At 49.3% G+C, this 25740-nt stretch overlaps 1 protein-coding gene across 1 annotated transcript in view; it reads right to left on the reverse strand.

Annotated features, from left to right (window-relative positions):
* Nucleotides 1-25740, reverse strand: part of Clmn (calmin) — an 87261-nt gene that overhangs the window by 3564 nt on the left and 57957 nt on the right. The window contains exons 3-11 of the mRNA XM_051196551.1: nt 21648-21743; nt 19208-19291; nt 15209-15301; nt 13232-13422; nt 10623-10816; nt 9560-9642; nt 4611-6227; nt 2537-2742; nt 241-301 (exon numbers count right to left, since the gene is read on the reverse strand). Of these exons, the coding sequence (XP_051052508.1) occupies nt 241-301; nt 2537-2742; nt 4611-6227; nt 9560-9642; nt 10623-10816; nt 13232-13422; nt 15209-15301; nt 19208-19291; nt 21648-21743 (2625 nt within the window). The remainder of the gene's footprint in view (nt 1-240; nt 302-2536; nt 2743-4610; nt 6228-9559; nt 9643-10622; nt 10817-13231; nt 13423-15208; nt 15302-19207; nt 19292-21647; nt 21744-25740) is intronic.

The following is a 25740-nucleotide window of genomic DNA, read 5'->3' on the forward strand; positions in this document are numbered from 1 at the left end:
TTTTATGACAAAGAGGCCTTTGGGCTTTGAAATCAATGCTTTATTTACACCCCTTCTTGCCCCGTCTGGGTATCCAATTGGACTGTGCTTAACAAGGTTTCAAGTGTGTCTGTCTTCTATCCCAGTGTAAGGTTGGTGCAGGTCAGTAATCCCAAAGCTCAGGGCTGGGAGAGGGAGGAGGATGGACTGAAAAGTACTGATTAGCAGGGGCCAGAGGGAAGAAGAAATTCACATACTAACCAATTCCAAAGACCTATTAGCATGTCGCCGAATGTAAATGCTGGAGTCGCTGTGGCTATTCCTGAAAGGCAAAGACATGTTGTGAATGGGCATTGCCCAGGGCACTAGTGGCCCTGTCACACAGTCACGCAGGTTACCCCAACCTGGGACCTTCTAGAGTTGGGTTAAGCACAGCCATAGCTTCAGACCCAGAGATAGTTTTTAACTAGTATTCCTTACTATTGAAACACACAGCTATGTGTGGCCACAGACACACCCTCATCTATAGCAAAACACAAACCAGGATTTTTGATAGAAAGCAGGCCACATAGTTCTAAAAATTGTAAGATTCGGGCCAGGACTGGGGTCTTTATATAGAAGCATCCTGAGGTTTGGGGTTTCACCTGCAGTCCCCTATATGTAAGGGCAGGACTGGGCCCAAGGCCTGGAGGCTGGACATTCTTTCTGGTGTTTCTTGATATGTGGCTACATTCTACCAGTCTAGCCCTAGGGGATACCACCATTTTTCCTTTCCTACATACGGAGAGGGATTTTATGCCCAAATCTTTGAGGCTGGCATGGAATGCCCCTAGGGCTTTTGAGCAGCGCTGACTCCCCTGAAGTGGAGGCAGAAGACTCTTGGCCATCAACGGAGGCTCCTGGCCAAGAGCTGTCAATGCTGGTTGGGAACTGACATCCCTGTGCAATGTTCTTCCTCTGTAGAATGGACCACTCCATCTGCTTCAGGATAACTTGGATCCCGGATTGCTACCTAACATAACTAGGTATCTGCTGGGTGCTGTGCATAGTGCATAACATAAACTGGCATAGTGCCATCTCAGTTTCCTTGAAGCAGGCTCACTACTTGGCTTCCAGGAGCCTAGCACTGGGCCTAAGTACATATTCTCACAAAGTCCCTAGGTATCTTTCAGTCTAGGTAGTTTAGGTACTGTATTCCTCACTGCTACCACAGCACAGGCATGAAGCAAAATGCAACCTCGGAGTCAAAAGGGATCCTGGGGTCTGGATCTCAGCAGACCCGATCCTCCCTGGTACAGTGCTGGTGCTGTGGGACCCTTATGAGTGGGTAATGCTTCCTAATTAAAAAGCACATCCCTGGTGGGAAGGAATGATCCTTCTCTCTCTGCTTTGCTACAGCAAGCTATCTCTTAGGCCTGTTTACATTACAGTGAGTGTAAAGCCTGACCTTCAGGTGCTGAGGACCCATCTCCCGACCTCCAGTAGGCAGGGGAAGCTCAGGCATACATGCATTCATTTACCAAAGGACTGAATGGCTGCTGCAAGCCAGGACTATGCTAAAGAAAACTCCATGCCTTGCCTTTGCCTGGGCTACAGAGTGAGTTCAAAGCCAGTCTAGGCAACTTCCTCAAAATAAAAAGCCAAAAGAGGTCTGGGGAAGTGCTTATGTGGTAGCCTCGCTCACTTGCCTAGCATGTATGAGGCTATAAAGTCAATCCCCAGTGTGGCCAAAAACTTTAAAGGAAAGAAATGACAGTTCTGTGAAAACAAAACAAACACACAAACAAAAAAAAACAGTAAGATGCTATGATACAAGAACATATCAAAAATAATCGGTGGGAACCCCAAGACACCTGCTTAGAGGAAGTGTAATAGAGTTGCCCCCTCCCCCCCCCAGGCTGAAGCTGGAGTGATCCAGGGAACAGAGTTGAAGGCAAGGTGACAGCCCTCCAGTTTGAAGGAGCCTAAAGCAAAGTATGACCCCTCACCCAGGGTAGAAAGACAGGGCCAGAGGTGTTCGGTATGAGCAAGAATAACCACATGGGTCCTGTGGGTATCTAGGCTTATTCCTAGCCCAGTGGAAAACTATGTAGAGAGTCCAACCGAGCTGTGACGAGAAAAGCATTTATAGCAGAGAGGCACCCAGAGGATGGCCCACCCTGTAACCTTGAGCCAGGTGCCAACCTCTCAGAAGTTCTGTTTAGCCTGAGGCCAGCAGGGGGAAGCTCCAGGACTCCCTCACACAAATGAGCTGCCTCCTTACAGTGGAGCTGCAGAGCTCTCAGTGCTGACTTGGTCTACCCATACCACAGCATCCTTAACCACAATGTGCCTGAGTGAAATGGGAAGCAGGACCTGGGAGGTAAGTGCTACCTCCTCTGTGTAGGGCATGGCCAGTCAGACCTCATGCCCACAGACGTGGACATTTCCTTGTCTGTTCTCCTCACCCCATCTCCATGGCTTGGACTTTGCTTTCGCTGTCTATCCAAGATGCTCACTCATCCCTAGAGCGCAAGCCCCTGCCTCAGTTTCTGAAGTGAAAAGGTCAGTGGTATACCTGGAAGGGATCTTGTGTTCGCAGGGGTTTTCTTCGAGGTCGTCTGAGGAGCGGACCGTCCCAGGGGCTATAAATAATGAGCTTTCTACGTGGTCCACATGCTTCCTTTTTTCTTTCTTTTTACTGCTAGTTGAGGCTTCCGTTGACTTTTGCTCTAATGGCTTTGTGGGGGGTTCTGGGTTTTGGGTTTCTTGGGATTCTTGTGGCTAGAATACAAAATAGCCAAAATACAGGTCAAAGTTCCTACTGAAGGAGATGACATCACTACCCAGGCTCAACTCCAATCCAGCAGGGTCCCTCCCAAGTCTGTTCCAATGTGGACAGCCCGGGAGAGAAGCCCGCCCCAGTTCCTGATCCTTGTGCAGAGCTGTTAACTGATGGAGGGAAGGCAGCAAGTTTTGCAGTCAGGGAGCTCAGTGACACGAAGTCCAGCCTGAGTCAACTACTTGACCTTAAGCTGCTTGATGGTCTCTCTTTGAACCTCACTTTCCCAGCTGTCCAATGGGTACAATCACCATGACCCTCTTCCCTCTGCAGCACACTCCCTAGAAGGGCATCCCTTACAGCAGGCAATGGCTGAACTTGAGCCAGGTGGCCAAGTGCAAAGGTGTTCTTTCCTTTTCTTTTTGAAAGGAGGCCCAGGTATCATCCTTGTCTGGGAGGAGACAGACTCAGGGCTCTCCACCCCATGGGCTTTGCACACCCCCAGGGTGAAGTAGGAGCTGCGCTTGGGAACCAAATGCAAAGTGGTGTTGGGAGCAACAGACAAGCAAGGTCATGCATGGGTCAGAGCCATGATGTAAGCTGTGCCAATATTGCTCCTTCTGGATGCAGGGAGGCTGTGCTCAGAGCCAGGGAAGGAACCCTGGTCCGCACTCCCTAACATTTCCCCCCCTCCACTTACTGGTGAGGAAGACTTGGGGCAGGATGAGATTCTCAACCTTCTGAATGACCAGGATTCCAACCACCCCCAACCACCCCAACTGTCCATCTAACGCTCTGCACATAGCAGAGTTGATTTCAGCTACTACTAGCAGAAAGCCTATAAAAATGAAAGGTCAGGCACTGGGGATGTGGCTCTGTTGGTGGAGAGCTTACCTAGCATGAAAGAAGTCCTGGGTTCTATCCTCAGCACTGCCTAAGCCTGGCATAGTGGTTCTTAGAGGTGGAAACCGGAGGACCAGACGTTCAAGGTCATTGTTGGCTACAGAGTGAGTTTGAGGCTAGCCTGGGGTACATGAGAGCCCTGTCATAACCAACCAACCGACCAACCAAACAAACAAACAAACGAATGAATGAAGGTCCAGACATGCATTACCATAGGCTGCTTGCCCAAGGCCAAGGCCAGAGTGCAATGGTGTTCTCATCCACCTACTTGGCTTCTCACTTCATAGCTTTTTGTCCCCTAGCTATCTGGAGAATCATTCTCCTCGCCATCCACATCACCAGCTTAGACGTCAGATCTGATCTCACTAAAGGCCATGGCCACCCCTGCTGGCTTCGGTCAGTTTCTCACAGGAAACACTGCTGGGAAACGGGCAGCCCACATCAGGTGTGAGGAAGTAGGTGGACCGAGTGCTTCTCAGCACCAGGGGCAGGAGACAGCTGTGTCTGGCACCTCTGGAACCACCAGCCCTCTTCTCCGTCTGCCTTACAAGTGTTGAGCACATTGCTCCTGACTGTCCCAATCCACAGCAAGTCACAGGAACCAACCAAGGACAGGGCCTGACATCGCCAGTTCTTCTAAGAATCATGCTGGAAACCGATGTGAGTTTGCCCCGCTCCCCAGGTGGCTGTAGGAGATGACCTGACAGTTCACTTTTGAATGATCATCAGCTACCTTGCTGGGCCCTCACACACAATCTCATTCATCCTTTTAGAAGCCCTTTGAGCAGGGTGTGGACTGGAATAAGAGCAGTGGGGTGCCTGGGTACAACATTTTAGGAGTGGCTCCCATTTGGGTGTCAACCCAGTATTTGGAGCTTCCTGGAAGGGCATTAAATTCTATGCCTCATGGGTTCCCTAAGGAGACGCTTACAGAGGGAGAAACTGTGAGTTCCCAAATCTCAAGTACCTGTTGAATCTCCACAGGGCCATTCTCTTTGGATTCCCTCTGTTGGTGGTCTTCATGGGAGGGTGGCGAACCAGGTCCTGAGGCTGTTGTGGGCCCTTCAGAATTCCCATCAACATGGGATACCTGGTCACCAACACTGGAGTGGCCATTGTCGACAGGCAAAGAGAAACTGCAGCTGCTCTGGGAGCTGTGGGCCTCCTCCTGCTCCCTGGAATCCTGCAGATAGCCCTCTTCCGGTTCCCCTACCTCTACATCTTCACTTCTCAGATCCTCCCCACCTTCCGCGTAAGCCTCCAGCACGGCAGCCAGGGGCACCTCGTAGTGCGGGTAATAGAACAGGTCGTGGGGGATGACGGAGATCTTCGAGAGTGGTGGCGAAGGCTTGAAGTCCAGCCCTTCCTCGCTGTGACTCCTGAGGGTTTCCAGGCTGACGCTGGTACTCGGGGGGTTGGATGGCATTTCTCCGCCAATCCCCGAGAGGCCTTCTACTTCTCCTTCTTCCTCGCTGCGATGCCGGGTGGACTTCCTCTTGGCCTTTTCATATACTTCAGGCTTCTTATCTGCAGGTGCTTCTTCTGGGGGCAAAGGATGCTCTTGATCTTGTTTCGGGCCCTTGGGAGGAGGCTCATGGCTGTCAGGCTCCTCTGGGGATTTAGGTGCCTCTGTCTCTGTGTGGGGAGACTTTGACTTCCTTTTCCCCAGTTTCTCACCATGATGCTCAAAGCCCTCTTCCCCCCCAGGTGTCTTCTCATGGGTTGATGGGTCCTCACCAAAAGCCTGACTGGTGGAGGCAAAATCTGCAAGGTCCCTGTTGAACTTGGAAGCCTTCAGTGGGATGCTTTCAAAATAGTCCTCTTTATCCATAGGCTTGACAGTCAGCAGCTGAACCTTGAGCTCAGTGGAGTTGGCCATGATAGTATGATCTCCAGGGGATGGACTCTCTACAGTGCCATTACAGAATGAGGGGTCCTGCGGAGGCTGATCATGGTAGGGCATGCCATCCACACCAACAATGTCTCCAGGGACCTTGTCTGAGGCACTTTCCAGAACTGGTCTGGCTTCCTGTTCTGTCTTCTTTTCCTTGGCAACCTCAACCAATGAGACGTGGCCATCCTGCTTCGACAGCTCCTTTGCCACCTTTGGGCTCCCCTCAAAGCGGAAGTCTGAGCTGTAGAAAGGGTCTTTGCTACACGAGGCATCCTTGTGCAAATCAGCCTCAAAGTGGACGGATTTCTTGATTGGCAAAGAGCTGGACCTCCGGCCATCCTTTCTGGTGGACAAAATAGAGGATTCTGGAGCTGGCTCAATGGTGGGTCCGGTTTTCCCTGGGCTCCCCTGGAGGACTTGGTCAATAATCTGGTGCATGAACTCAGTGGCACTGTCCAACAGCTTGTTGCTGGGCACAGCAGCCAGGCAGAAGCCCTTCTCATTCTCAGGCTGGTCACAGACGAAGACTTTGGCAGGTGGCGGGTGGCTGGTTTCATGATTGACAGTGTAGGCCCGCTCTCCATTCTCACTGAGGAGGAGGACTCGGCTCTCCTGTTCCGAAGGGCTTTCTTTGATTCGGACAAAGGTGGACTCGATGGGGGCTTCTCTGTCTGGGTTCACAAAGTCTTCCTGCTGAGAAACATGAGACAACATGAAATCACAGGTTCTACCTTCAAGTGTACAACTTTACTTTTATGTATATAATGTTTGCCTATATGTCAACCGTGTGTGTATGCCAGCTGCCTACAGAGGCAGTCGAGGATGACAGGCTCCACCCTGCAACCGGCCGTAGATGGCTGAGTGCCATGTGGCCACTGGGAACTGAACTTGGGTCCTTTGTAAGAGCAGCAAGTGCATTCAACTGCTGAGCCATCTCTCCAGTCCCAAACCTCTCTTCTTTAGACATTATCTAGCATCCGGTGTCTTGTTGTATGTAGCAACAGAAGGCAGATCAACATGGAAAAAGAAAGCCATCTCCCTCAGTTGCTAGTCTTATTTTGCATACTGTCCCTGCCACGAAAGAAAACTAAGGTGGAAACAGGGAAGCGGGAGAACAAAGCTCATAAACAAGGGAAGCCACAATCACCAAAAGCAGACCCACCTATGACTCAGGGTTAGAATGAACAAAAGGAAGACTCTAGAATACCCGACCTATACTGCAAAAAATACAAAAGACATCCCTTAGGAAATGATCACAGATGCAAGCCTGAACCTGAAGAGTGACAGAAAGCTCTCTAAGCAGGTAAAGGTACTTGCCATGTAAGCCTGAGGACCTCAGTCCCATCTGCTCCCACAAGCTGTCCCCTGACCTCCATATGCTCACCCTGCATTCACACACCCCGTCCCTCCCCTACAATGTATACAAGAACAATAACAGTGACAGTAAAATATGTTTTACAGTTCCCTTTAAAAGCCTACTCCTACTGATGACTTAAAGCAAAAGAAAAGAAATCCATGAAAATATTAAAGACTAAGAAAGAAGAATTGTACACTAAACAATGTATTCCACACACCCCAGTATGAAACAGACTCTTCTGCATGAACCAAAACCCTTGCTCCAGCCATCATGTCCTTCGCAACCTCTCTACTCAAAGTTCTGGATAAGCCACACTTAGGTTTGCTAAATCTTGACAATGAGCTTGAATTATACTGTTTACCATCAACTTTTAATTCAGTGGTTCTCAACCTGTGGGTCACAACCCCTTTGGAAAACCTCTATCTCCAAAAATATTTGCGTTACAATTCATAACTGTAGCAAAATTACAGTTACGGAGTAGCAAGGAAAATAATTGTATGCTGGGGATCACTACGACATGAAGAACTGTGTTAAAGGGTCGCAGCTTTAGGGGGGTTTAGAACCACTGTTTTCACTGCTTTTCGATTCTGCCTCTGGATTAGGAGGTCAGCCCTGGTGAAAACCCTGCTACCTAGTATCCCCAAGGTGGAATTCTACAGGAATTATTACCACTGCCTCTTGTTGAATGTTTATTCTGAGCCACAAGTGAACAGGATCCGTCACACAGGTAGTTACTTTTTGCACAAGCCTGAAATGTGCGTGATGCTTTCCCCTTCAGGGGGAATCTGATACAGATGCCAGAGAGGCCAAGGAACCAGCCTAGGGTCACAGGATTTCAAAAGGTAGCCCAGAAACTCTTGAAAATACGATGGTGCTGGGAGGACTGGGAACCACACATGGGTCAAGCACTAATCTAACGCACACCTCAGAGGGCCACTGGGAGTCACCGCTGTATAAAATAAGGCTCTAGCCTCAGTGATATTTTTTTTTAAGAAAGCCAAGAACATAAACTTTGAAAACAGAGCTCTGGAGTCAGCCACAGTCCTAAAATAGAGGGCGGTGTGACCCTGGAGAGACCTTTAGGTCTCTTTGGGTAGTGATATTCTCATTTGCAATAAGAGGACAATGGTGGTGAACCACACAGGCTAGTAGGAATGCCAGCTTCAGGCACAGTCGCCAGCTACAAGAGGGTGCCTGTCCCCAACTTTCTTTATTCTGCACATGTGTATTTTTTCCTACCAGTCACTTAACTCTGCTGGGAACTGTGATGCATCTACTGATATAGTAACGGTTCTTTGTTAGAACAACGCTACATCACGCTAGGCACCTCATCTGTCCAGCTGATTTTCTCCTATTCTTTTTTAAATTATGTTTTGCATAACTGGAGATCAGACCCATGGTTCTGTGAGTACCAGTCAATGCTGTAGCACTGAGCTATAACCAGGTCCCATCCAGTTTCTTGCCAAGTTCCCTGAGCTGGTGCTATGCTAGGCATTCAGTAAGTGGAAGATGGCATCCATCTGTGGTGATGTATTATTTATGATTTATTAAAGCTTGCCTGAGATTTCAGAAAGCAAAGACAGGCACAGCCATAGAAGTCAGACAAAGGTGATATACACCTTTAAGCCCAGCAGCCTTACTAGCTAGCTATAGAGCCAGGCAGTGGTGGCACGCACCTTTTAATCCCAGGACTCAAGAGACAAGCAGATGGATATCTGTTAGTTCAAGGCCACCCTGAGCTACACAAGTTGATCCAGTCCTAAAGAGAAACAGCTCACACAAAGGTGATCTCAACATTTGGAATCACATGCCTTTAATCCCAGGATTTGACAGGTATAAAAGGAAAGGAAGCAGTCTGAGGCTTGGTGAGACTAAGACAGGATTAGTCTGAGGATTCGTGGCACTAGATGGATCACCCTTCACTCTAAGGTAGAGGTAAGAGCTAGTGGCTGGCCGCTTTCCTTTCTGATCTTCAACTTGAACCCCAATATCTATCTCTGGGTTTTTATTTTTTGTGCTATATCCATCAAAGGCTGCAGCTGCTATTGTTACTACTGTCTCAGGGTTATATATACATGTGTGTGTTCAATGAAACCATGACAACTTCCATCCATACCCTAAACCAAGTGTAATCTGGGATTCTAAAAAGTAAAAGGGGTGGTCAGAGAATAGTGGCACATAATTGTATTCCCAGATTGAGGAGGCTGAGGCAGGAGAATTGCTGCATGCTCAAGGCCAGGTGGGGTTATAACATGAGCTCCTGCCTCAAAAATGCACCCCCAAAAAGTCCAACCCCCGAAACATGTTTTGAATGGTCATTATCTATTATAATTTTGAGCCCTGGTAAAACTTTGTGAATTGCTGGGCTATTCCACTGGGCATCTAAAGAGTAAAGTCTGGATGACAAGGGGACATCTTCTGTCACCTTGATCAAGTTTAGAATGGGAAGAGGTTTGTATGAGATGTGACTGGCTTTCTGTCCCACCTGGAAGCTCTATGTACGTCGCAGATGGTTTAGAAACTACAATAAGAAAGGCAAGGAACTTGAGGTCATTTTGTTGCCATCAGCCACATGGAATGACACAGCCCAAGCCCCAGCTGTGTCCCCTGGGGACCCAGTGAAAATGCTTAGTTTGTGAATTAAAGGCACAGGAAACGAACGTACAGGCTCCAACTCCGGAAAGTGTTCTAGAAACTGGGCCACATAAGTCACAATGGACTGTTCATCCGGCACGTCGACCATGATGTCTGTTGAGAGAGACACAGCATTAGTAAGACACTTGCTTTCTACATGGGACCACAGGGCATTGGTGAGGAAGGGATGACCACATCAGCAAAGGGTTTTCCTTCTCCTTTTCCCCTTGAAGAAATTTAGGATCAAGATGGGGCAATGCCTTCGGCTGAAGCCCCATAGCTGGCTGAAGGACAGAGGAACTGGGACGGAGAACCCTGGGGTCCTACACTGGGGATTTTGCCCCTCTTTCCTAGAATCTCGGTCCCTTTCAACGTGAGCAGTCAGCTCATTGTGTGTTCCATGAATAAGTACATCTGGCGAACTTTGATATCCTGCTGAGGGGGTCCAAAATTAAACACCCAGTGTGGAGAGCAATGTGACAGAAGAGAGTTACACACCTTCGAAAGGGCTGTACTCCCCCAACTCTGTCATTCTGCCCGTGGGAACTGGCCCATGAGGGATAGTCAAAGGCATGCTGGGTAAGTAAGATGTTTACGGTCACGCTGTATTCAAAAATGAGCCTTCCTTCTTCTCTCCCTTCCTTGTTTTCCTTCTCTCCCCCTCTCCCTTCCATCTACACAATTGGGGATCTAAGCCATAGCCTCACACTTGTCATTGAGTTATGCCTTCAACCCCCGGAGGGATAATTTTTGAAGTAACCTCAATGACTCAAGTATGCAAGAGATAGGTAAAGTCAGTATGCCTACAGGTGGTCTAGTATGCAGCCAATATAAATATGTATCCAGATTATAGAAACATACTAGCTAAACATTGGTATTACACATGATGAGTGAAGAGACAAAATTATACCTATTCCAAATGGTATCAATTATATAAAAACACTGTATTTAGATGTACAGGAAAAAAAACTATAACATAGGAAATAATTTTTTTCTTCATTAGGCTTTTATTTTTATTTTCTGAGTTTTCTACCTGGAAGAGCAGATGGTATTTGTAATAATAGTAATTAAAAGGACAGAGAGGGTCACTGTACCTTCTGGCTCCAGGAGCCTGGGGATGTGCAGGGTGTCATGTGCAATGCTAAAGGCCTTCTCTAGATTCTCCCTGGTGGAATCTTCCAGAGCCTGCTTCATGTCCACCAGGCTGGGGTCAATGGCTTTGATGACAGCCAGGAAAGCCAGCCCACTCCTCCAGCTGCCCGCAAAGTCCTGGACTGCCACACCATACCTGATGGAAAGCAGCAGGAACAGCAACAACCCAGGTTAGTAAAGGAACCTGAACAGGAGGTCTACACACAGCAGCCTCACTGGCCTGAGGGGGCTGGATGCTGTTCATTTCACCCTGACAAGACACTCCAGCCCTGACCAACATAAGGGCCACCTGAGCATTTTCCAAATGGAGCAAAAGGGACACGTTATCCAAACAGGCAACCAGATCCTTAGTTCCCAAGTCTCTAAATACATAAAGGAGAGATTTTTACACGGCACACATCAGGGAGGACAATGGAAAGGGGATACATGGGGATGTTCTGTCTTATAGACAGAGCCTGAAGATCCAAGTTCCTATCTCAGCTGCCCCTCTACATTCCTGGCTCTGGGGCCTTGGCTAAGTACACACCCTTTCTGAGCCTCTGACACTTAGGTTATAAAACAGGGTGGATACAGGATGACCTCATGGGTTACTGTTATGGGGGGAGGGTGAAGTCCCCACAAAAAATGGTCTCATCTAAAGGTGAACTTAGTGCATAAGCAGAAATACCAAAGCTACACAATAAGTGTCAGCCATCAGCATTATGAACACACATAAAATCACAATCCCCCCACCTCTGTGTGTGTGTGTGTGTATGTGTGTGAAAGAGAGAGAGAGAGAGGTATGTGTATGTGTGTGTGGTAGGCATATGTTGTGTGTATGTGATAGGCATGTGTATGTGTGTGTGGTAGGCATGTGCGTGTGTATGTATGTGGTAGGCATGTGCATGTGTGTGGTAGGCATGTGTGTGTGTCTGTGTATGTGTGTATGTGTTTGCATGTGGGGTGGAGATGTGTGTGGAAACTGGAGGCTGACTTCAGGGAGTCTTAATTGTTTTTCATTGTATTCACTGAGTCAAGGTCTCTTGCTTGACCCTCGGGGCATACTGACATGGCTAGTCTGGCTAGCCAGCTTGCCCTGGGGATCCCTGTGTCTCAGCTTTCTGAGCTCTGGTATTACAGATGGGCTGCCAAACCTGTGGGCGCTGGAAATATGAACTTTGGTCCTCACACTTGCCCAGCAAGTGTTTTAACCACCGAGCCATCTCCCCAGCCCTAAAATCAAAACTTTCCGAGTGAGGGGCAAAGAGAATCATGCCAGGTGTGGGTTCTCTAGACTCCATCCTTTCATTTCTTATTATGCTCATGAAATTAACAAAAACCTAACAGCTTCCAATGTAGAAACACTTTCAGATTCCCGACAGGTTACAAACCCTCTAGGCAGTGTTCTTTCAAGCCTTGGCCCTGCACAGAGTACATTCTCAAAGCTGGGACCCCAACACTCATCTAGACAATCGTTATTAAGGCTGTGAGCCAAGCCAAAGCCGCCAACTGCCACATGCACTTGCCCAAGTGCAGGGGCGCATGGGTACCCAGAGTGGGGACACAGAGCTCCCACTTCCCAGCTGCTATCTCTCCCACACTTGCACTGACCCTCCCCCCCCCCCCCCCCCCGCATAAACTCTTTGGCTTGATTTATTTTTAAACATTTCCTGTTTATTTTCCCCACACAGTAATCTATTCTAATGATTCACACTCATCTCTCTCCATCAACCCCCCCAAGGGTCCAGTGTCTCCCCAACCCCTGGGAGGTGTGCTGAAATGATTTAAGTGGCTGTTACGAGAGGTGCAAGCTGTTCTCCCCCATTCTGCCATGACTGTCTTAGAAGGCAGTGAATGATGTCACCACTTAGCAGGGGAAATGAACAAATAAGTGTGGCACCAGCAACTGCCCCCTAAGCTGAACACAGCTGGAATGCCCCTGAGTGGGTGTGGCTTCCTCTACACTAACTTGGCACCTCTGACTAAGGCCCAAGATCTGCCAGTAAAAGGCCTGACAGGCGACTGCTATAACTGGGCTTAGGAAACAGTAAGAACCATCACTGCAGAAACCTGGGGACCCGAGTTTGAATCCCCAGCACCCACACAAAAATCCAGTCATAGCTGCCCAGGTATGTAAGCCTATCCTCGGGGAGCAGAGACTGGAGGGTGTCAGGAGCTTGCTGGCCGCCCTAGCGGAAATGGCAAGCTTCTGATTTAGGGAAAGATTTTGTCTTAAGAGAATAGAATGGAGAACGGTAGAGGAAGACATCTGATGCTTGCTCTGACCTCTAAGTGTGCATGTGTGAGTGTGCCTCATACACTCACGTGCACACACCACACACAAACTGGGAAAGCACATCATATTCCTGTTCTGATGGTTCATGTGAAGCACAGGGCCCGTGGACCCCTGGCACCTTAGCAGATGGAATTTGATTTTCCTTCCCCACCCTTACCCATGTGCATGACTCCCCAGGCCTGGAAACAGCCTTGTGGGGTGTGGCACGCCCACGGTGGACGCCAGTGGGCCTAAGGCAGGGGATAGGTTAGGGAGGGAGAGGGGACTGCAGCTTACTTCCTTGTTTTCCTCTGCACCCATGACAGCAGGGTCTTGATCGCTTTCCTCTGGTCTTTCACTGATACCGCCACACTCCTCTCCGTGGTAGGGGTAGGTGGGTAGGAGGAGTCGGAGTCTGTGCCCCCCGAGCCAGGTGACAAGCTGGAAGATGGAGAACTCCTACTGAGGTTACCCGTGAGCTCCTTTATCTAGAGAGAAAAGGGCAAATCAGGCCCAGTGACCCGTAGGGACTCATGGTCAGGAGGCGGGCGCCACTGACCTGCGTCCGTGAAACCCTGGCTGGAGACCTGGCTCTCAGTGTGTGAGAAGCTTCCCCTGAGATGCCCGCAGCTCTCACCAGCCCAGGCACACATGCTCGTCCTGACCAGATGACCAGATATCTGTCCTGTTCCCCTAGAACCTGGCACTCCCGGAATGCATGATGCTCCTTCAAGTTTCACCGTCCCTGTCCGCCCTGGGCCTGCTGACTGGCTGTCCCTTTCCACCAGCACTGAACTGACGACTGGCTGTCCCTTTCCACCAGCACTGAACTGACGACTGGCTGTCCCTTTCCACCAGCACTGAACTGACTGGCTGTCCCTTTCCACCAGCACTGAACTGACGACTGGCTGTCCCTTTCCATCAGCACTGAACTGACTGGCTGTCCCTTTCCACCAGCACTGAACTGACTGGCTGTCCCTTTCCACCAGCACTGAACTGACTGGCTGTCCCTTTCCACCAGCACTGAACTGACTGGCTGTCCCTTTCCACCAGCACTGAACTGTTACTGTAGAGTACATGTGGTGAAGGATGCAAAAGCTCAGGCCTGTCCTGCAAATTCAGACGGCATCTCAGAACCAAGCCCAGGTAACTCGCATGCACAGTACGTCTGAGAAGCATTGCTCAGAGCACACGCCTATCCACACTCCAAAACCCTGCTCAGAGCACACGCCTATCCACACTCCATAAACCCTGCTCAGAGCACACTCCTATCCACACTCCAAAACCCTGCTCAGAGCACACTCCTATCCACACTCCAAAACCCTGCTCAGAGCACACTCCTATCCACACTCCAAAACCCTGCTCAGAGCACACTCCTATCCACACTCCAAAACCCTGCTCAGAGCACACTCCTATCCACACTCCAAAACCCTGCTCAGAGCACACTCCTATCCACACTCCAAAACCCTGCTCAGAGCACACTCCTATCCACACTCCAAAACCCTGCTCAGAGCACACTCCTATCCACACTCCAAAACCCTGCTCAGAGCACACTCCTATCCACACTCCAAAACCCTGCTCAGAGCACTCGCCTATCCACACTCCAAAACCCTGCTCTGGTCACTTCCTTTGGTATGTTTTCCTCATTCTGGTCACCTGTTTGTGGTAGCTGTCCCTGCTTAGAGCTTTTACAAAGCCTCGCTCCCACCTCAGTTGTGGCCAGCACCCTCTAGTAATATGCAATGTGCGTATCTTTGTGACTCCCCCAAGAAGATGGAGCACTGTCTCTCTAGCATCTGCGATACTGAAGAAACTCAATAGACAGCTACTGAGCAAGTGGAAGAAGCCCTGGGCTCTATTTCAGGATTTAACACATTTCCTGATGTGCCCAGCATCTCTTGGGAACCAGGTTATAGAGTGACAGTGTCCTGTGTAAACTTGGTGCAGTGGACAAAGTTCTCACATGCAGCATGCCTTGCGACCATGGCTGCATTCACAGATGGCGGCCTGAGGCTCAGGCTCCAGGCGTATACAGAAAAGGGTCCACAGCTCCAGACAGTGTTTGTGCAAGCGCCTCTCTAGACCTTCCCTTGTGGCTCACTTTTGTAACTAAACCATGAATCTCAGTCTTCACTTCCTGGTTCTCATCCCGAAAACAGAAAAGTCTGAATCCATGGAAACTAAGTCTCATGGTGCCCTTTACGTGTATGTGCTGTTCCGTGGTTAGAGCAACCTTTGACATGATGACCGTGTGCCGGAGAGCAGCAGGCTTACCTGGAAGAATAGAATAATGTTCCATATCAGCCCAAGAACCAGCGAGGGGTTGCCATCTGCTATTTCTGCTGCATCGATGCTAACCAGCTTGACCTGGAAAAATGAGCATCGATGAGCACAAAATTCCGAGGAGTCTGGTCTACTACCTCCATCGCTGTCCAAAGCCAGATACTGTTGACTGCCTGCTGCTACTTGTCACTGCCAAAGACTACCTCTTAGGGGACACCCAATATGCAAAACTGTATTTGATAAAAAATATATGTCCTGCTTACCATAGGTAGATGCCACCCTAAAGTCTTACAAGCACTTAGGAGTCCTAACTCAGTTTACCCCAACCACAAGCCTATCGTGTACCACTGTGTGTCGGGGGACGGGGAGGGGGCAACCAGAAAGCTAAATACAATGTGCCCAGTGCCATAAAGTGTGCAGAGTTTCCACCATTCTCTTCCCAAAAGGGAGGGTGATAGCTCAGGAAGGCTGCACATTACATGAAGTCCAGCAAAACTGATTTAGTACACCCTTGGCCAGCTCAGAACATGGACATCAGCCATCAGAAGACAGAAACAGTTGAGTGTGACACAGCAAGGCACTCTGCAGCTATCCAGAATGCTCCACAGATAGGGTATAATGTGCCAGCCTGAGAAACCATCCAGAGGCAACTTGTTCATTTCACCTGTGTCTGACCACACAAAGATGTTCTTGGTGAACCTCTAAGGCTACTTGCAGCCCCTGAACCTGCAGCATCCCAGGGCCTAGTAGAGAGGAGTACTTCCCAGACACCCACAGTCTGCATTTCAGGTCTGTGCACGGGGAGGCTAGAGATGGCTATCCTTTCTTCCACTTTATTTTTAAATATTTATTTACTTACTTTTTATTTTATTTTATGTTGCCCTGGCTGACCTAGAACTCACTCTATAGACCAGACTGTTCTTGAATGCAGAAATCAGCCTGATTCTGCTTCTCAAGTACTGTGGGACTAAAGGTATGTGCCACCATGCCCGGCTCTTCCCCTAATTTTTCTTTTTAAGACAAGGTGTCTTAGTTGGACCTGGAACCCACTGATTTGGCTATACTGGCTGGCCAATGAACTCTAGGTGTCCCCCTGTCTCTGTTCCAACTTTCCAGGGTAGGGGGAAGAATGGGGGGGTGCAGGGGTGGGGTAGACTGGAATTTCAGACACAAACCACTGCACCTGCGTTTTTTTATGCAAGTTCTAGCAATCAAGTATTAAAACTCAGGTCATCTGAAGCAGCAAGGGCTTGACCCACTGAGCCACCCTGCCAAGCCCATTTAACATTTTAACAGGCACAGGGTTTCCTGTGTGGGCTCAGGGTGGAGGGTCTGCGCCTATAGCCATCATTTGATTCTGCAAACAGCATCTGAGTCCAAGGTTCTGCCTTCGGCCAGCCTCTCTGGGAAGGGCCACAGAGTGGGTGGGGTGAGCGGGGTGAGCAGGGGAGCGGGGAAGGAAAGTGGGGAGAGCAGGGCGAGGGAGGCTGTGCAGGCCCCACAGGTCTCTCTCCTGTTTCTTCTTGTCGAGCAACACTTCACAAATGTGCATAGCTGTCTTCAGGGCTAAGGGGGATGAAGCGAGCTACTCAGAGCAACCTTTTAAAACCCACACACTGCAAACTTTATCCTGGGACACTTGGGGGACAAAAAACCTAGAGAAGTTGTCACACAGCAGTTTCTCTCTCCGCTCTCCCTCTCCATCATGGGTCTTTAAACTGCTTTGGCTCAGGTCTCTGATCTTATCGGTTTATTGGGGGGCTCTGACAACACCAGTTAGGCCTCGGCTAGCCTAATTGAGACTGACTGCCCAGCTCCCTGGTTGATGGGCCCTTCACAGCTGCTGCCAAGAAGGTAATTGAGACAACACCGGCTCATCGCCGGCAGACTAGGGGAGGCCAGGAAGGAAGTTGTCAATACCGAGAGAAACACAACCCATCAAACTCGGAGCCAGTATTCCATCCACGTTCCTCCACCATCCATGCCACATAACCAATCACTTGTTGAGACTCCTGTCTGTTCGCCTGCCCCCAAGTCCTTTCTGGAAACGTCCTCTGGATTGCAGGTGATAGAACATTCCAGTCCAGTGAGCCACAAGTACTTAAGGGACTATCATGCTCATCTTCAGTGTACAATGTCCCCTGGAGGGAAGAGCCGTCTTCCATCCTCAGTGATGGACTGTCAATACAATCACCACGCTTCAGATCTCCAGGGACAGTGTTCCCTTCTCTTCCCCCTAACCCAGCTTGTTCTGCCACACGGAATACCAATGAACTCCTGGGTTATGGAGCTGACAGGTTCAGAGAAGTGACTCAGGAGCCTTCATGATGACAGTGGCTTCCCAAGTTCCTTCCTACAGTGCTCTCAACGTTCCCATTTCAAAGGCGACAAAGCCAAGGGTTGGCTTGAGTAACTTGCTGGGGGTCCCAGAGCTAGTCCCGTGGGGAGGCTATATGCAACCCATAGTTGAAGGGAGGGAAGGGTGTACAGTCGCTGGTCCCAGGACCCAGAACAGGGTCGGTTGCTGTTTACACTATTTCCCACCCAGCTCTGGGCACTGCCACCACGGACCCAGCAGAGTGACCGAGCCCTGCCCTTCCTGTGATCCAGGCAGCGGCACAAAGTGGGACAAATGAGGCTCCCTAAGTGACTGTGTATTCTGGGAATGGGACACAGCATGCTCGTGGGTTGGGGTTATCTTGTCCCTTTGCTATCACCATCTTCCTCCTAGGTCATCATCCCCCTGCCTGGAAAATGGAACTAAATGAGGCACTGAGCTAACGTGCATCCACGATGGGCTATTTGTAAGTGCTGTTATAAAAAGATAAATAAAAGGGAAGCCATTTCCCCCTCCCAGAAATCCTGCACGGATGGAAGGGACCACGTAAGAAGCTCTCTTCATGTCTGTCTTCTTCTGTCACTCAGTATACTGTGCGTGAGGTCCTTTGCCACGACATACCACAGAACCAGATTATTTTTCACAGCCAAGCAATATTCCACAAAGGTGCGGATCCAACTGCCAGCTGATAAATTCCCATTCGGTTTCCACCCTTAGGCTCTGATATCAAAGGTGCGCTGGGGTGTTTTGTGGTCACCATCATGTAAAGCTTTTGCATCCAGGACTTTCTCTGCTGGGTGGCGACGGGGAGACAGATGCCACCTCTACTTGTGTGCTCTCCACTCCACTTGCATCTGGGTGGGCCTCAGCCCCAGGTTTGACATCCACATGACTCTGCTTGGGATGACACTGCAGTGGTGAACGCCTTCCCCTGGCTCAACGAGAGCAACCGGAAGCAGCAGGCCAGGAAAGCAGGGTCACACCTGCCCCCGCCCTTCTGCGGGTTCTGAGATGACCCAGCTCTCCCCAGGTTCCATCCCTGGCCCTCTGGGTCTCTTCATGAGCTACCGGACATCCATCACCCAGTTCCCTTTCTGCTGAGGCAGTGAGCGCACACCCGCCTGCCTGTCTTACACACAATCTCAGAGGACCTGCACCTCAGGGTAATGTTTTACTCTGTGTCAGACAAGCTGTTTTCACCCAGATCAGTCCAAAAACAAACCTAGTGAAAGGGGGTTTGGGAGATGTCACCCCTGGACCTCCCCTTCCCACCTCTGAAGGACAAGAAATAATTCCAGATGCAGGTCAAGAACTTTCTGTGACAGAGCCAGGCTGCTATCATTCCCTCCGCCAGGCCACTTTGCTCTCCATGTCCTGGAATTCCAAGAGAAAGCTACATTCTAGCAATCAGTTCCAAAGCTCTGGTAACCAACCAGCTGCTAGCCTTCTCTCAGAAGGTACAGACAGGGTGGGCAGGACACTGGGGTGTCCTGGGATTCTGGGTGCCTTCCCTTCACCCTAGGCTTGGCAAAGGTAGGCTAATTCCGTTATTAAGCCTTTCCATGCTTCCCACGTGACCACGCCGATCTTCAAATTCCGCCCTTTCTCCCCAGGACAAGCTTGTGTTGCCAAGATGGGCTTCAAACACTTACATTGCTATCTTCCAGAAACTTAAGTGCTTTTGCTATGTTGTTCAACCGAAAAATACGATGTGATGAGGATTTGTATTCATGCAGCTGAAAGACAGGAGAAGACGCCACTATAAGCAGGTGCCGGCAAGATAGCACCCCAGGACCCCAATAATAAAGGTGCCTTTCCTCTATCACTTGCTTTTGGAGAAGGTTAGGGATGGTGTAGAAGACACCCACTCAGGAGGCATCCAAATAAATGCCCCTGGTACTCGACTCATGGGACAAATGTGTCTAGTTTTCTCTCCAGTCCGCTTCCCTCTCTCTAGGGACCTGCAGTAACATGTTTCCTAGCACACGTGACCTTTGCTTAGGGAAGCGAGCTTGGCATCTGAGAAGTAGCACTATTTGCTTGTTTTTTTTTTTTTTTTTGGTTTGTTTGTTTTTTGTTTTTTTGTTTTCCAAGACAAGGTTTCTCTGTGTAACAGCCCCGCTGTCCTGGAACTCACCATGTAGACCAGGCTGGCCTCAATCTCACAGAGACCAACTTGCCTCTGCCTCCCGAGTGCTGGGACTAAAGGAGTGTGCCACCATGCTTTTAAAGTCACGTCCAAAGCCAGAGAGGGCATCTGTCACTGCACTTACACACAGGCATGAAGGACCACTGAGGCCAAATCAAACACTCAAGCTTGAGCCAGTTTCTAAAACACGTCTGGCATTTTAAAAAATCTTGTCTTTATTTATGTGAGTGTGTGTACAGGTGTAGATGCCATCGGGAGGGGAGGCCGGAGGAATACTTCAGATCCTCTGGGGCTGGAGTTACAGGCAGTTGTGAGCCACCTAATGTGGATGCTGGGACTCAAACTCCAGCCCTCTGCAAGAGCCAGAATCACTCTTAACTGCCGAGCCACTTCTCCAGCCGCTATGACTGGCATCTTGGACTGGATCATTTGCCACGGTGGGCAGGGATGGGGTGGGGAGGGCACATCTGAAATGCTTGGGAAGATTGTTGGTTGTTACACTAACAGGTGCCCCTAGCATTGAAAGGTTACCTATTCCCATTCAACAACTATGGGATGGCTTCCCCTAATATTCAACTGTAACTCTGGTTAGCACAATGTTTAGTCAGGTAACTTGATCCTTCAGTTTCAATTCTTAACCATCACAGGTTCGCTGAAAACATGGGGCATTCGTTTACTTATTTAACTACTAAAATGGGTTTGCTTTAAAAACAAAAACAAAAAAAAAAAAAAAAAAAAAAACCCAACAAACTGAAAAAGATACAGGCCAGCAAGATGGCTCAGCAGGTAAAAGCGCTTGCTATGCATGCCAGATGACCTAAATTCAAACCCTGGAACCCGAATTGGAAGGAAAGAACTAACTTCCTCAAGCCATCTTCTGACCTCTGTATAAACACCGTTACATGCATACCCCCCCCCACATGTGTACACAAATACACAATCATAAAATAATAATTAAGAAAAAACAGATACTACTCCGTTATGTATGTTCCTTTCACTCACTTTCTTCGAGAGTCACTCATTTTTATTTTATGTATATGAGTATGTGTGTGTACCGTGTGAGTAGTGTCTGCAGAGGCCACAAAAGGCCATCAGATACCCTTGAACTGGAGTTACAAATGGTTGTGAGCTGCCATGTGGTGCTAAGAATTGAACCTGGGTATTCTGTGAGAACAGCCAGTGTTCTTAACTGCTGCCATCTCTCCAGCTCTCATGTCACTACTTATTTTAAATTTCTTTATGGGAGTGTGACTGTCATATGTGTCAGAGGACAGAGAAGAGTACTGGGACCCTCTGGAGCTGGAGTTAGAGGCCATCATGAGCTGTCTGATGTTGGTGCTGGGAACAGAACTCAGGTTCCCTGGAAGAACAGGAAGTGCTCTTTGCTACTGAGCCATCTCACCAGTCCCCTGCCTCATGTGATTTAAAAAAAAAAAAAAATGACACCCTTCAGTATCTTCTGATACTGAGTTATACTCAGTCTGGATGTGTGCATACATTTATACCCAAAGTCATGATTGCATCATGGGATGCATCTGGGACCTACACACTGAAAGTTCCAGGCGCTTATTGGCCTATACACACCAGGCTATAGGGTTACTGGCTGGTGATGGAACCTTTAGGGGGTGGGGCCTGGTGGGAGGAAGTTAGGTCTCTGGAGATGTGCCCTTGAGGATGCTATCAGGATCCCTGGTCCTTTCCTTTTTGTTGTCATGGGATGAGAAGCTTCCTGATACACATTCTTGTAATGGGCTGTCTTTTCTCAGGCCCATTGCAACGGGACCAGGTGGTCACAGCCACTTCTGAATTCATAAGCCCAAATAAACCCTTCCTCCTTTAAACAGTTGACTTGGGCACTCTGTCACAGTGATAAAAAGATGATGCTCAAATGAAGATGAAGCCCTTGGGAGTACTTTCTTTTGCATTTTCCCCAACACACATACCAGATTTCGCCCAGAGAGGACTTCCAGCAAAGCCATTAGGATTTTGCCATCTTGGATATCAACGAATAGGTCTGTAACTTCTAGAGGTGGATCACACTGTGGGACAGGAGGGAAAGAAGCCAATTAGTGACCTGGGTGGTCAACAGAACTATTTCACGCTGCAGTTCTTGCTCAAGAAAGAAACTTGCAGGCCTGGAGAGATGGCTCAGTGGTTAAGAGCAATGGCTGTTCTTCCAGAGGATTGGGGTTCAATTCCCAGCACCCACATGGCAGCTCACAACTGCCGGTGGCTCCAGTTCCAGGGGATCTGATACCACCGTCACACCAAAACACATAAAATAGTTAATTTTTTAAAAAGGGAGTGAGATACTTGCAGGCAGAAGTATCATCTGAGGATGTCAGGCACCTTGGCAGGGGAGTGTATAAGGGATTCAGCAACAGGGAATTGATTAAGTGGCTTTGGAGGCCCACCTAACATGCAATCCCAACCCCTAAGACTGGATCACATTCAGGCTTCTGTTTAAGGAGAGAAAGAAATGGCATCCCCCCCCCCCATAGGCTTCCAAAGCATAAAGGAATTTTGGGTCCAGGGTGATGACAGCTCAGCTGCCCAAGCATGATGACCTGGGTTCAACTCCCCAGTGCAGTACCCACATAAAAATCTGTTATTCCAGTAAGAAACACTGTCTCAAAAAACAAGGTGGATTACTTCTTAGAAACACCACCTGAGGTTAACCTCTGGCCTCCACATGCACCCATGTTCTACATGTATCAGCACACCTGTCAAAACACCACACACACACACACACACACACATTCTTTTAGAGCTTATGGGAAATCACTTCAGATTTGGGGAAACAGAGGCTCAAAGAGGCGTGGTGATCATTTGATAAAAATCCTGTTTCCTGCATCTGACCTCCAACAATTGCAATGAATGCAATGGAGATTGATGGCAACAGTAGGATCAGAACCCTGAACTCCTGAGCTCCGATGGCCTCAGCCAGAGCTCCCCCTTCCCTGTTGTCCTGGTTAAGGGAGTGACTGGATGCTTCATGTGCCCTCAGGGACAATGGAAAATGAGGTGCAGTGCCCCTAGCTAACTGCACACACCCAGGGGTGAGGAAAAATCTCAGCACAATGTTACTTCAGCCAGCACCTTCTCCTCTGGGAAAGCCCTCTGGTGTGCCTGTGTTTTAAGGAAGGTGGCATTTCCTCACCATTTATATGAATCCCAGTTCCCTGCCCCAGTTAGCCAAAATCTAGGCTGAGGCTACCTACAGGTGCACCGAGAAAGGGCACTGCCTCGAGGGCACCAGTGAGCTTGAACCAGAAAGCAATGTATTTTCTTTGCAATTCCTGCAGCGTCAGCCACATTCCAGGCCTGGCAGACTGCTTCCTTCTAAAAGACCCCCACAAAACACCCCTGATGAATGGGCTAACAAAATTTCCAGTTAGCCGCCTGACAGGGGCAGAGCCTGACCCGAGGCTAATTTCCATGGCTGTTCTTGGAAGGGCCTTGGCATCAAACATGACCTTGGCCAGAGTCCACCGCTGGACGGCAGGGGTTAGACTGAAACCACTCCAGCCCAAACACTCCCTGGACCAGCATTCTCCAGGCTTCGGGAGTCTGCCATGGCCGGAACCACAGTACCCCTCACCTCCCCAGGGCTTTCTGCATGATCGAACTCCTTCTGTAAATTAAGGAATTTTTCCAGAAGCCAGAGACTCAGTAAATATTCCTGACAGCCTTCAAATTGCAGTTAAGCCCAATTCACCAAGGACTTCCTAGGTTTCCTTTGCTTGAAAGGTTGTTTTTAAAAGTCTCGGGGCTGGAAACAGGGCCGTTAATTTCTCCCTGCTTATTACGTGCTGCTCTCAGGTGCTGTGTGATTTATCCTCAGAACGGGTGCTACATGCTACCTACCTGCCAACCCCCCAAAAGGGACAAGGGCAGGCCTGGCTGAGGAGAATGTCCTTGGCATGACAAATGCATGTTCAAAGAGGTTCACGCTGGGGGGGCAGGTAAGTTTCCCGACTTGGCATTGGTTATCCAACTCTCTGCTCTTTTCAGTATTTATTTATCTTTACTAAAAAGAAACAAAGAAAGGAAGACTTTTTGGCGCTACCCTGCTAGGACTTCTCAGCCAGGCTGACATGCATCAGGCATTAATTTAGGGGCTCGCCAACCTCAGATTTGGGGACTGGTTTTCCTTTTTTGTCCCTCCCCAAACCCCAGCAATGTTTCACTTTATGAGCCATGCCAAAAATGCGCCCATAGTCAAAACAACCAGCAAAGGATTTATCCTGCTTTGAGTGTGATCCCTCGGCATTTTCTGTCTCGTGTCCAAGAGGCCCATGGGTGATGTGACAGCGCCATGTTACGAATTCTGACTGAGGGAAGGGAGCTCAGTAGGGATGGGACACATGTGCCTGCCCCCTCAGGACGTAGTCAAGTGTAAAAGTAAATTGCTTCAGTCAGGAGCTCTGTTTCCTGCTTTCCAATAACGGCACAAGTTTCCTTCAGGCCAGTGGTTCTCAACCTTCCTACCTGCGATTTTTTTAAAAACATGGACCTTCATGTTGTGGTCACCCCCAGCCATAAATTATTTTCATTGCTACTTCGTAATTGTAATTTTGCTCCTGTTATGAATCATGATATAACTATCTAATATGCAGGATATCTGATATGTGACCCCTGGGAAAGGGGTCATTAAACAACCCCCTTTTAGTGCGGCTATGGCCCACCGGTTGAGAACCACTGCTCCAGGCCATCAATGGTTTAAAGAGGAGAGAAACGCTTGAAATTTCCTACAGTGGGGGTACAGCTAGCTTCCAGAAGACAGGAGAGACTGGTGTCGGTGGAGAACAAGAGAGTGTCCATTGAAACAGGTGGTGTTGGTACAAGCATCAAATCATCTGGCTTTTTCCCAGCCCAGGCTGGCCAAGGACAACCTTGAACTTCTGATTTTCCAGCCTCCACCTCCCAAGTTGCGGGGGTTACTTGTGTATACCCCCACACCTGGCTTATGCGGTGCTGGAGGGTGAACCCAGGGCTTTGTGTATGCAAAGCAAGCAGTCTACCTACTCCTTAGATCAGCTTTCTTAAAAAGGAAGAAGTGTATTTTTTTCCTGCAGCCTCAGGAAACTTACAACTGTATTGCCCGGGGCCCACAGGTCCAGCCTCACGGGCGCGGGGAACTTGCACTTTGCAGGCTTCCCTTCCTTTCCTTTTCTGACTGAGTGTTGTTCATCTTCTCCTCCCTTCTCCCCTCTTCTCCTCAGCTCCTCCTGCCCAGAACTGCATCAGCTGCCGGGGTGCTATGTGTGCAGCAGCAGCTTGCAGCTGCTGGGGTGTTATTTGTGCAGCAGCGGCTTGCAGCTGCCATGTAAAACTCAAGCTGCATGGCCAAAGAGCGTGGAAAGAAAGGGAAAGAGCCGCGGAGAAGCTGTGGAAGAGCTCAGGGAAGTCTCTGGATGTCTGGGCGGGCAACCCGTGTCCTCACTCTGACAGTCCACTCTGGGCTATGGGAGGACTCAAGGAGACCTGACAGCGTGTGGCATAGAGCAGGCTGCCTGGCGCACAGTATGGCTTTTCAGCAGGCATGTTAAAGTGGCTTTGCTAAAGGGTGTTCACAGCTCTTGCATAAGTCAGATCAGATGGCTACTGGTGGCTGTGAATGGCCCCAGAGTGGACAGCTGGATCATGTTTGAGCTGGGGGATGGTCTTCTGTCCAGGGATGCACTGCAATTGTTCAACACAGAATACCTTCTGCTGTTCACTCATGGAGTCCCCTCCCCAGTCACACTGGTAATCGCAGAACAGCTGTGTTGCCCCCCATACTGAGAGTGAACAGCAGTGAGAAGACACCCAAAAGACACAAATGCACAGAGCCACGGGGCGGGGAGACGGCTTAGCGCAGAAAGCCCTTGTCATACCAGTAAGGGAACCAGAGTTCCAACACCAGAACCCAGCTGTGGGAGTGTGCATTTGCAGTCCCAGGGTACCGAAGTAGAGATGGAAATGGGGAGACCCACAGAGACTCATGGGATGGCTGACCTCTGACTTCTACATGCTTGCATACATGAACACAAA

Source organism: Phodopus roborovskii, unplaced genomic scaffold, assembly GCF_943737965.1.
Source record: "Phodopus roborovskii unplaced genomic scaffold, PHOROB, whole genome shotgun sequence".
Classification (NCBI taxonomy): domain Eukaryota; kingdom Metazoa; phylum Chordata; class Mammalia; order Rodentia; family Cricetidae; genus Phodopus; species Phodopus roborovskii.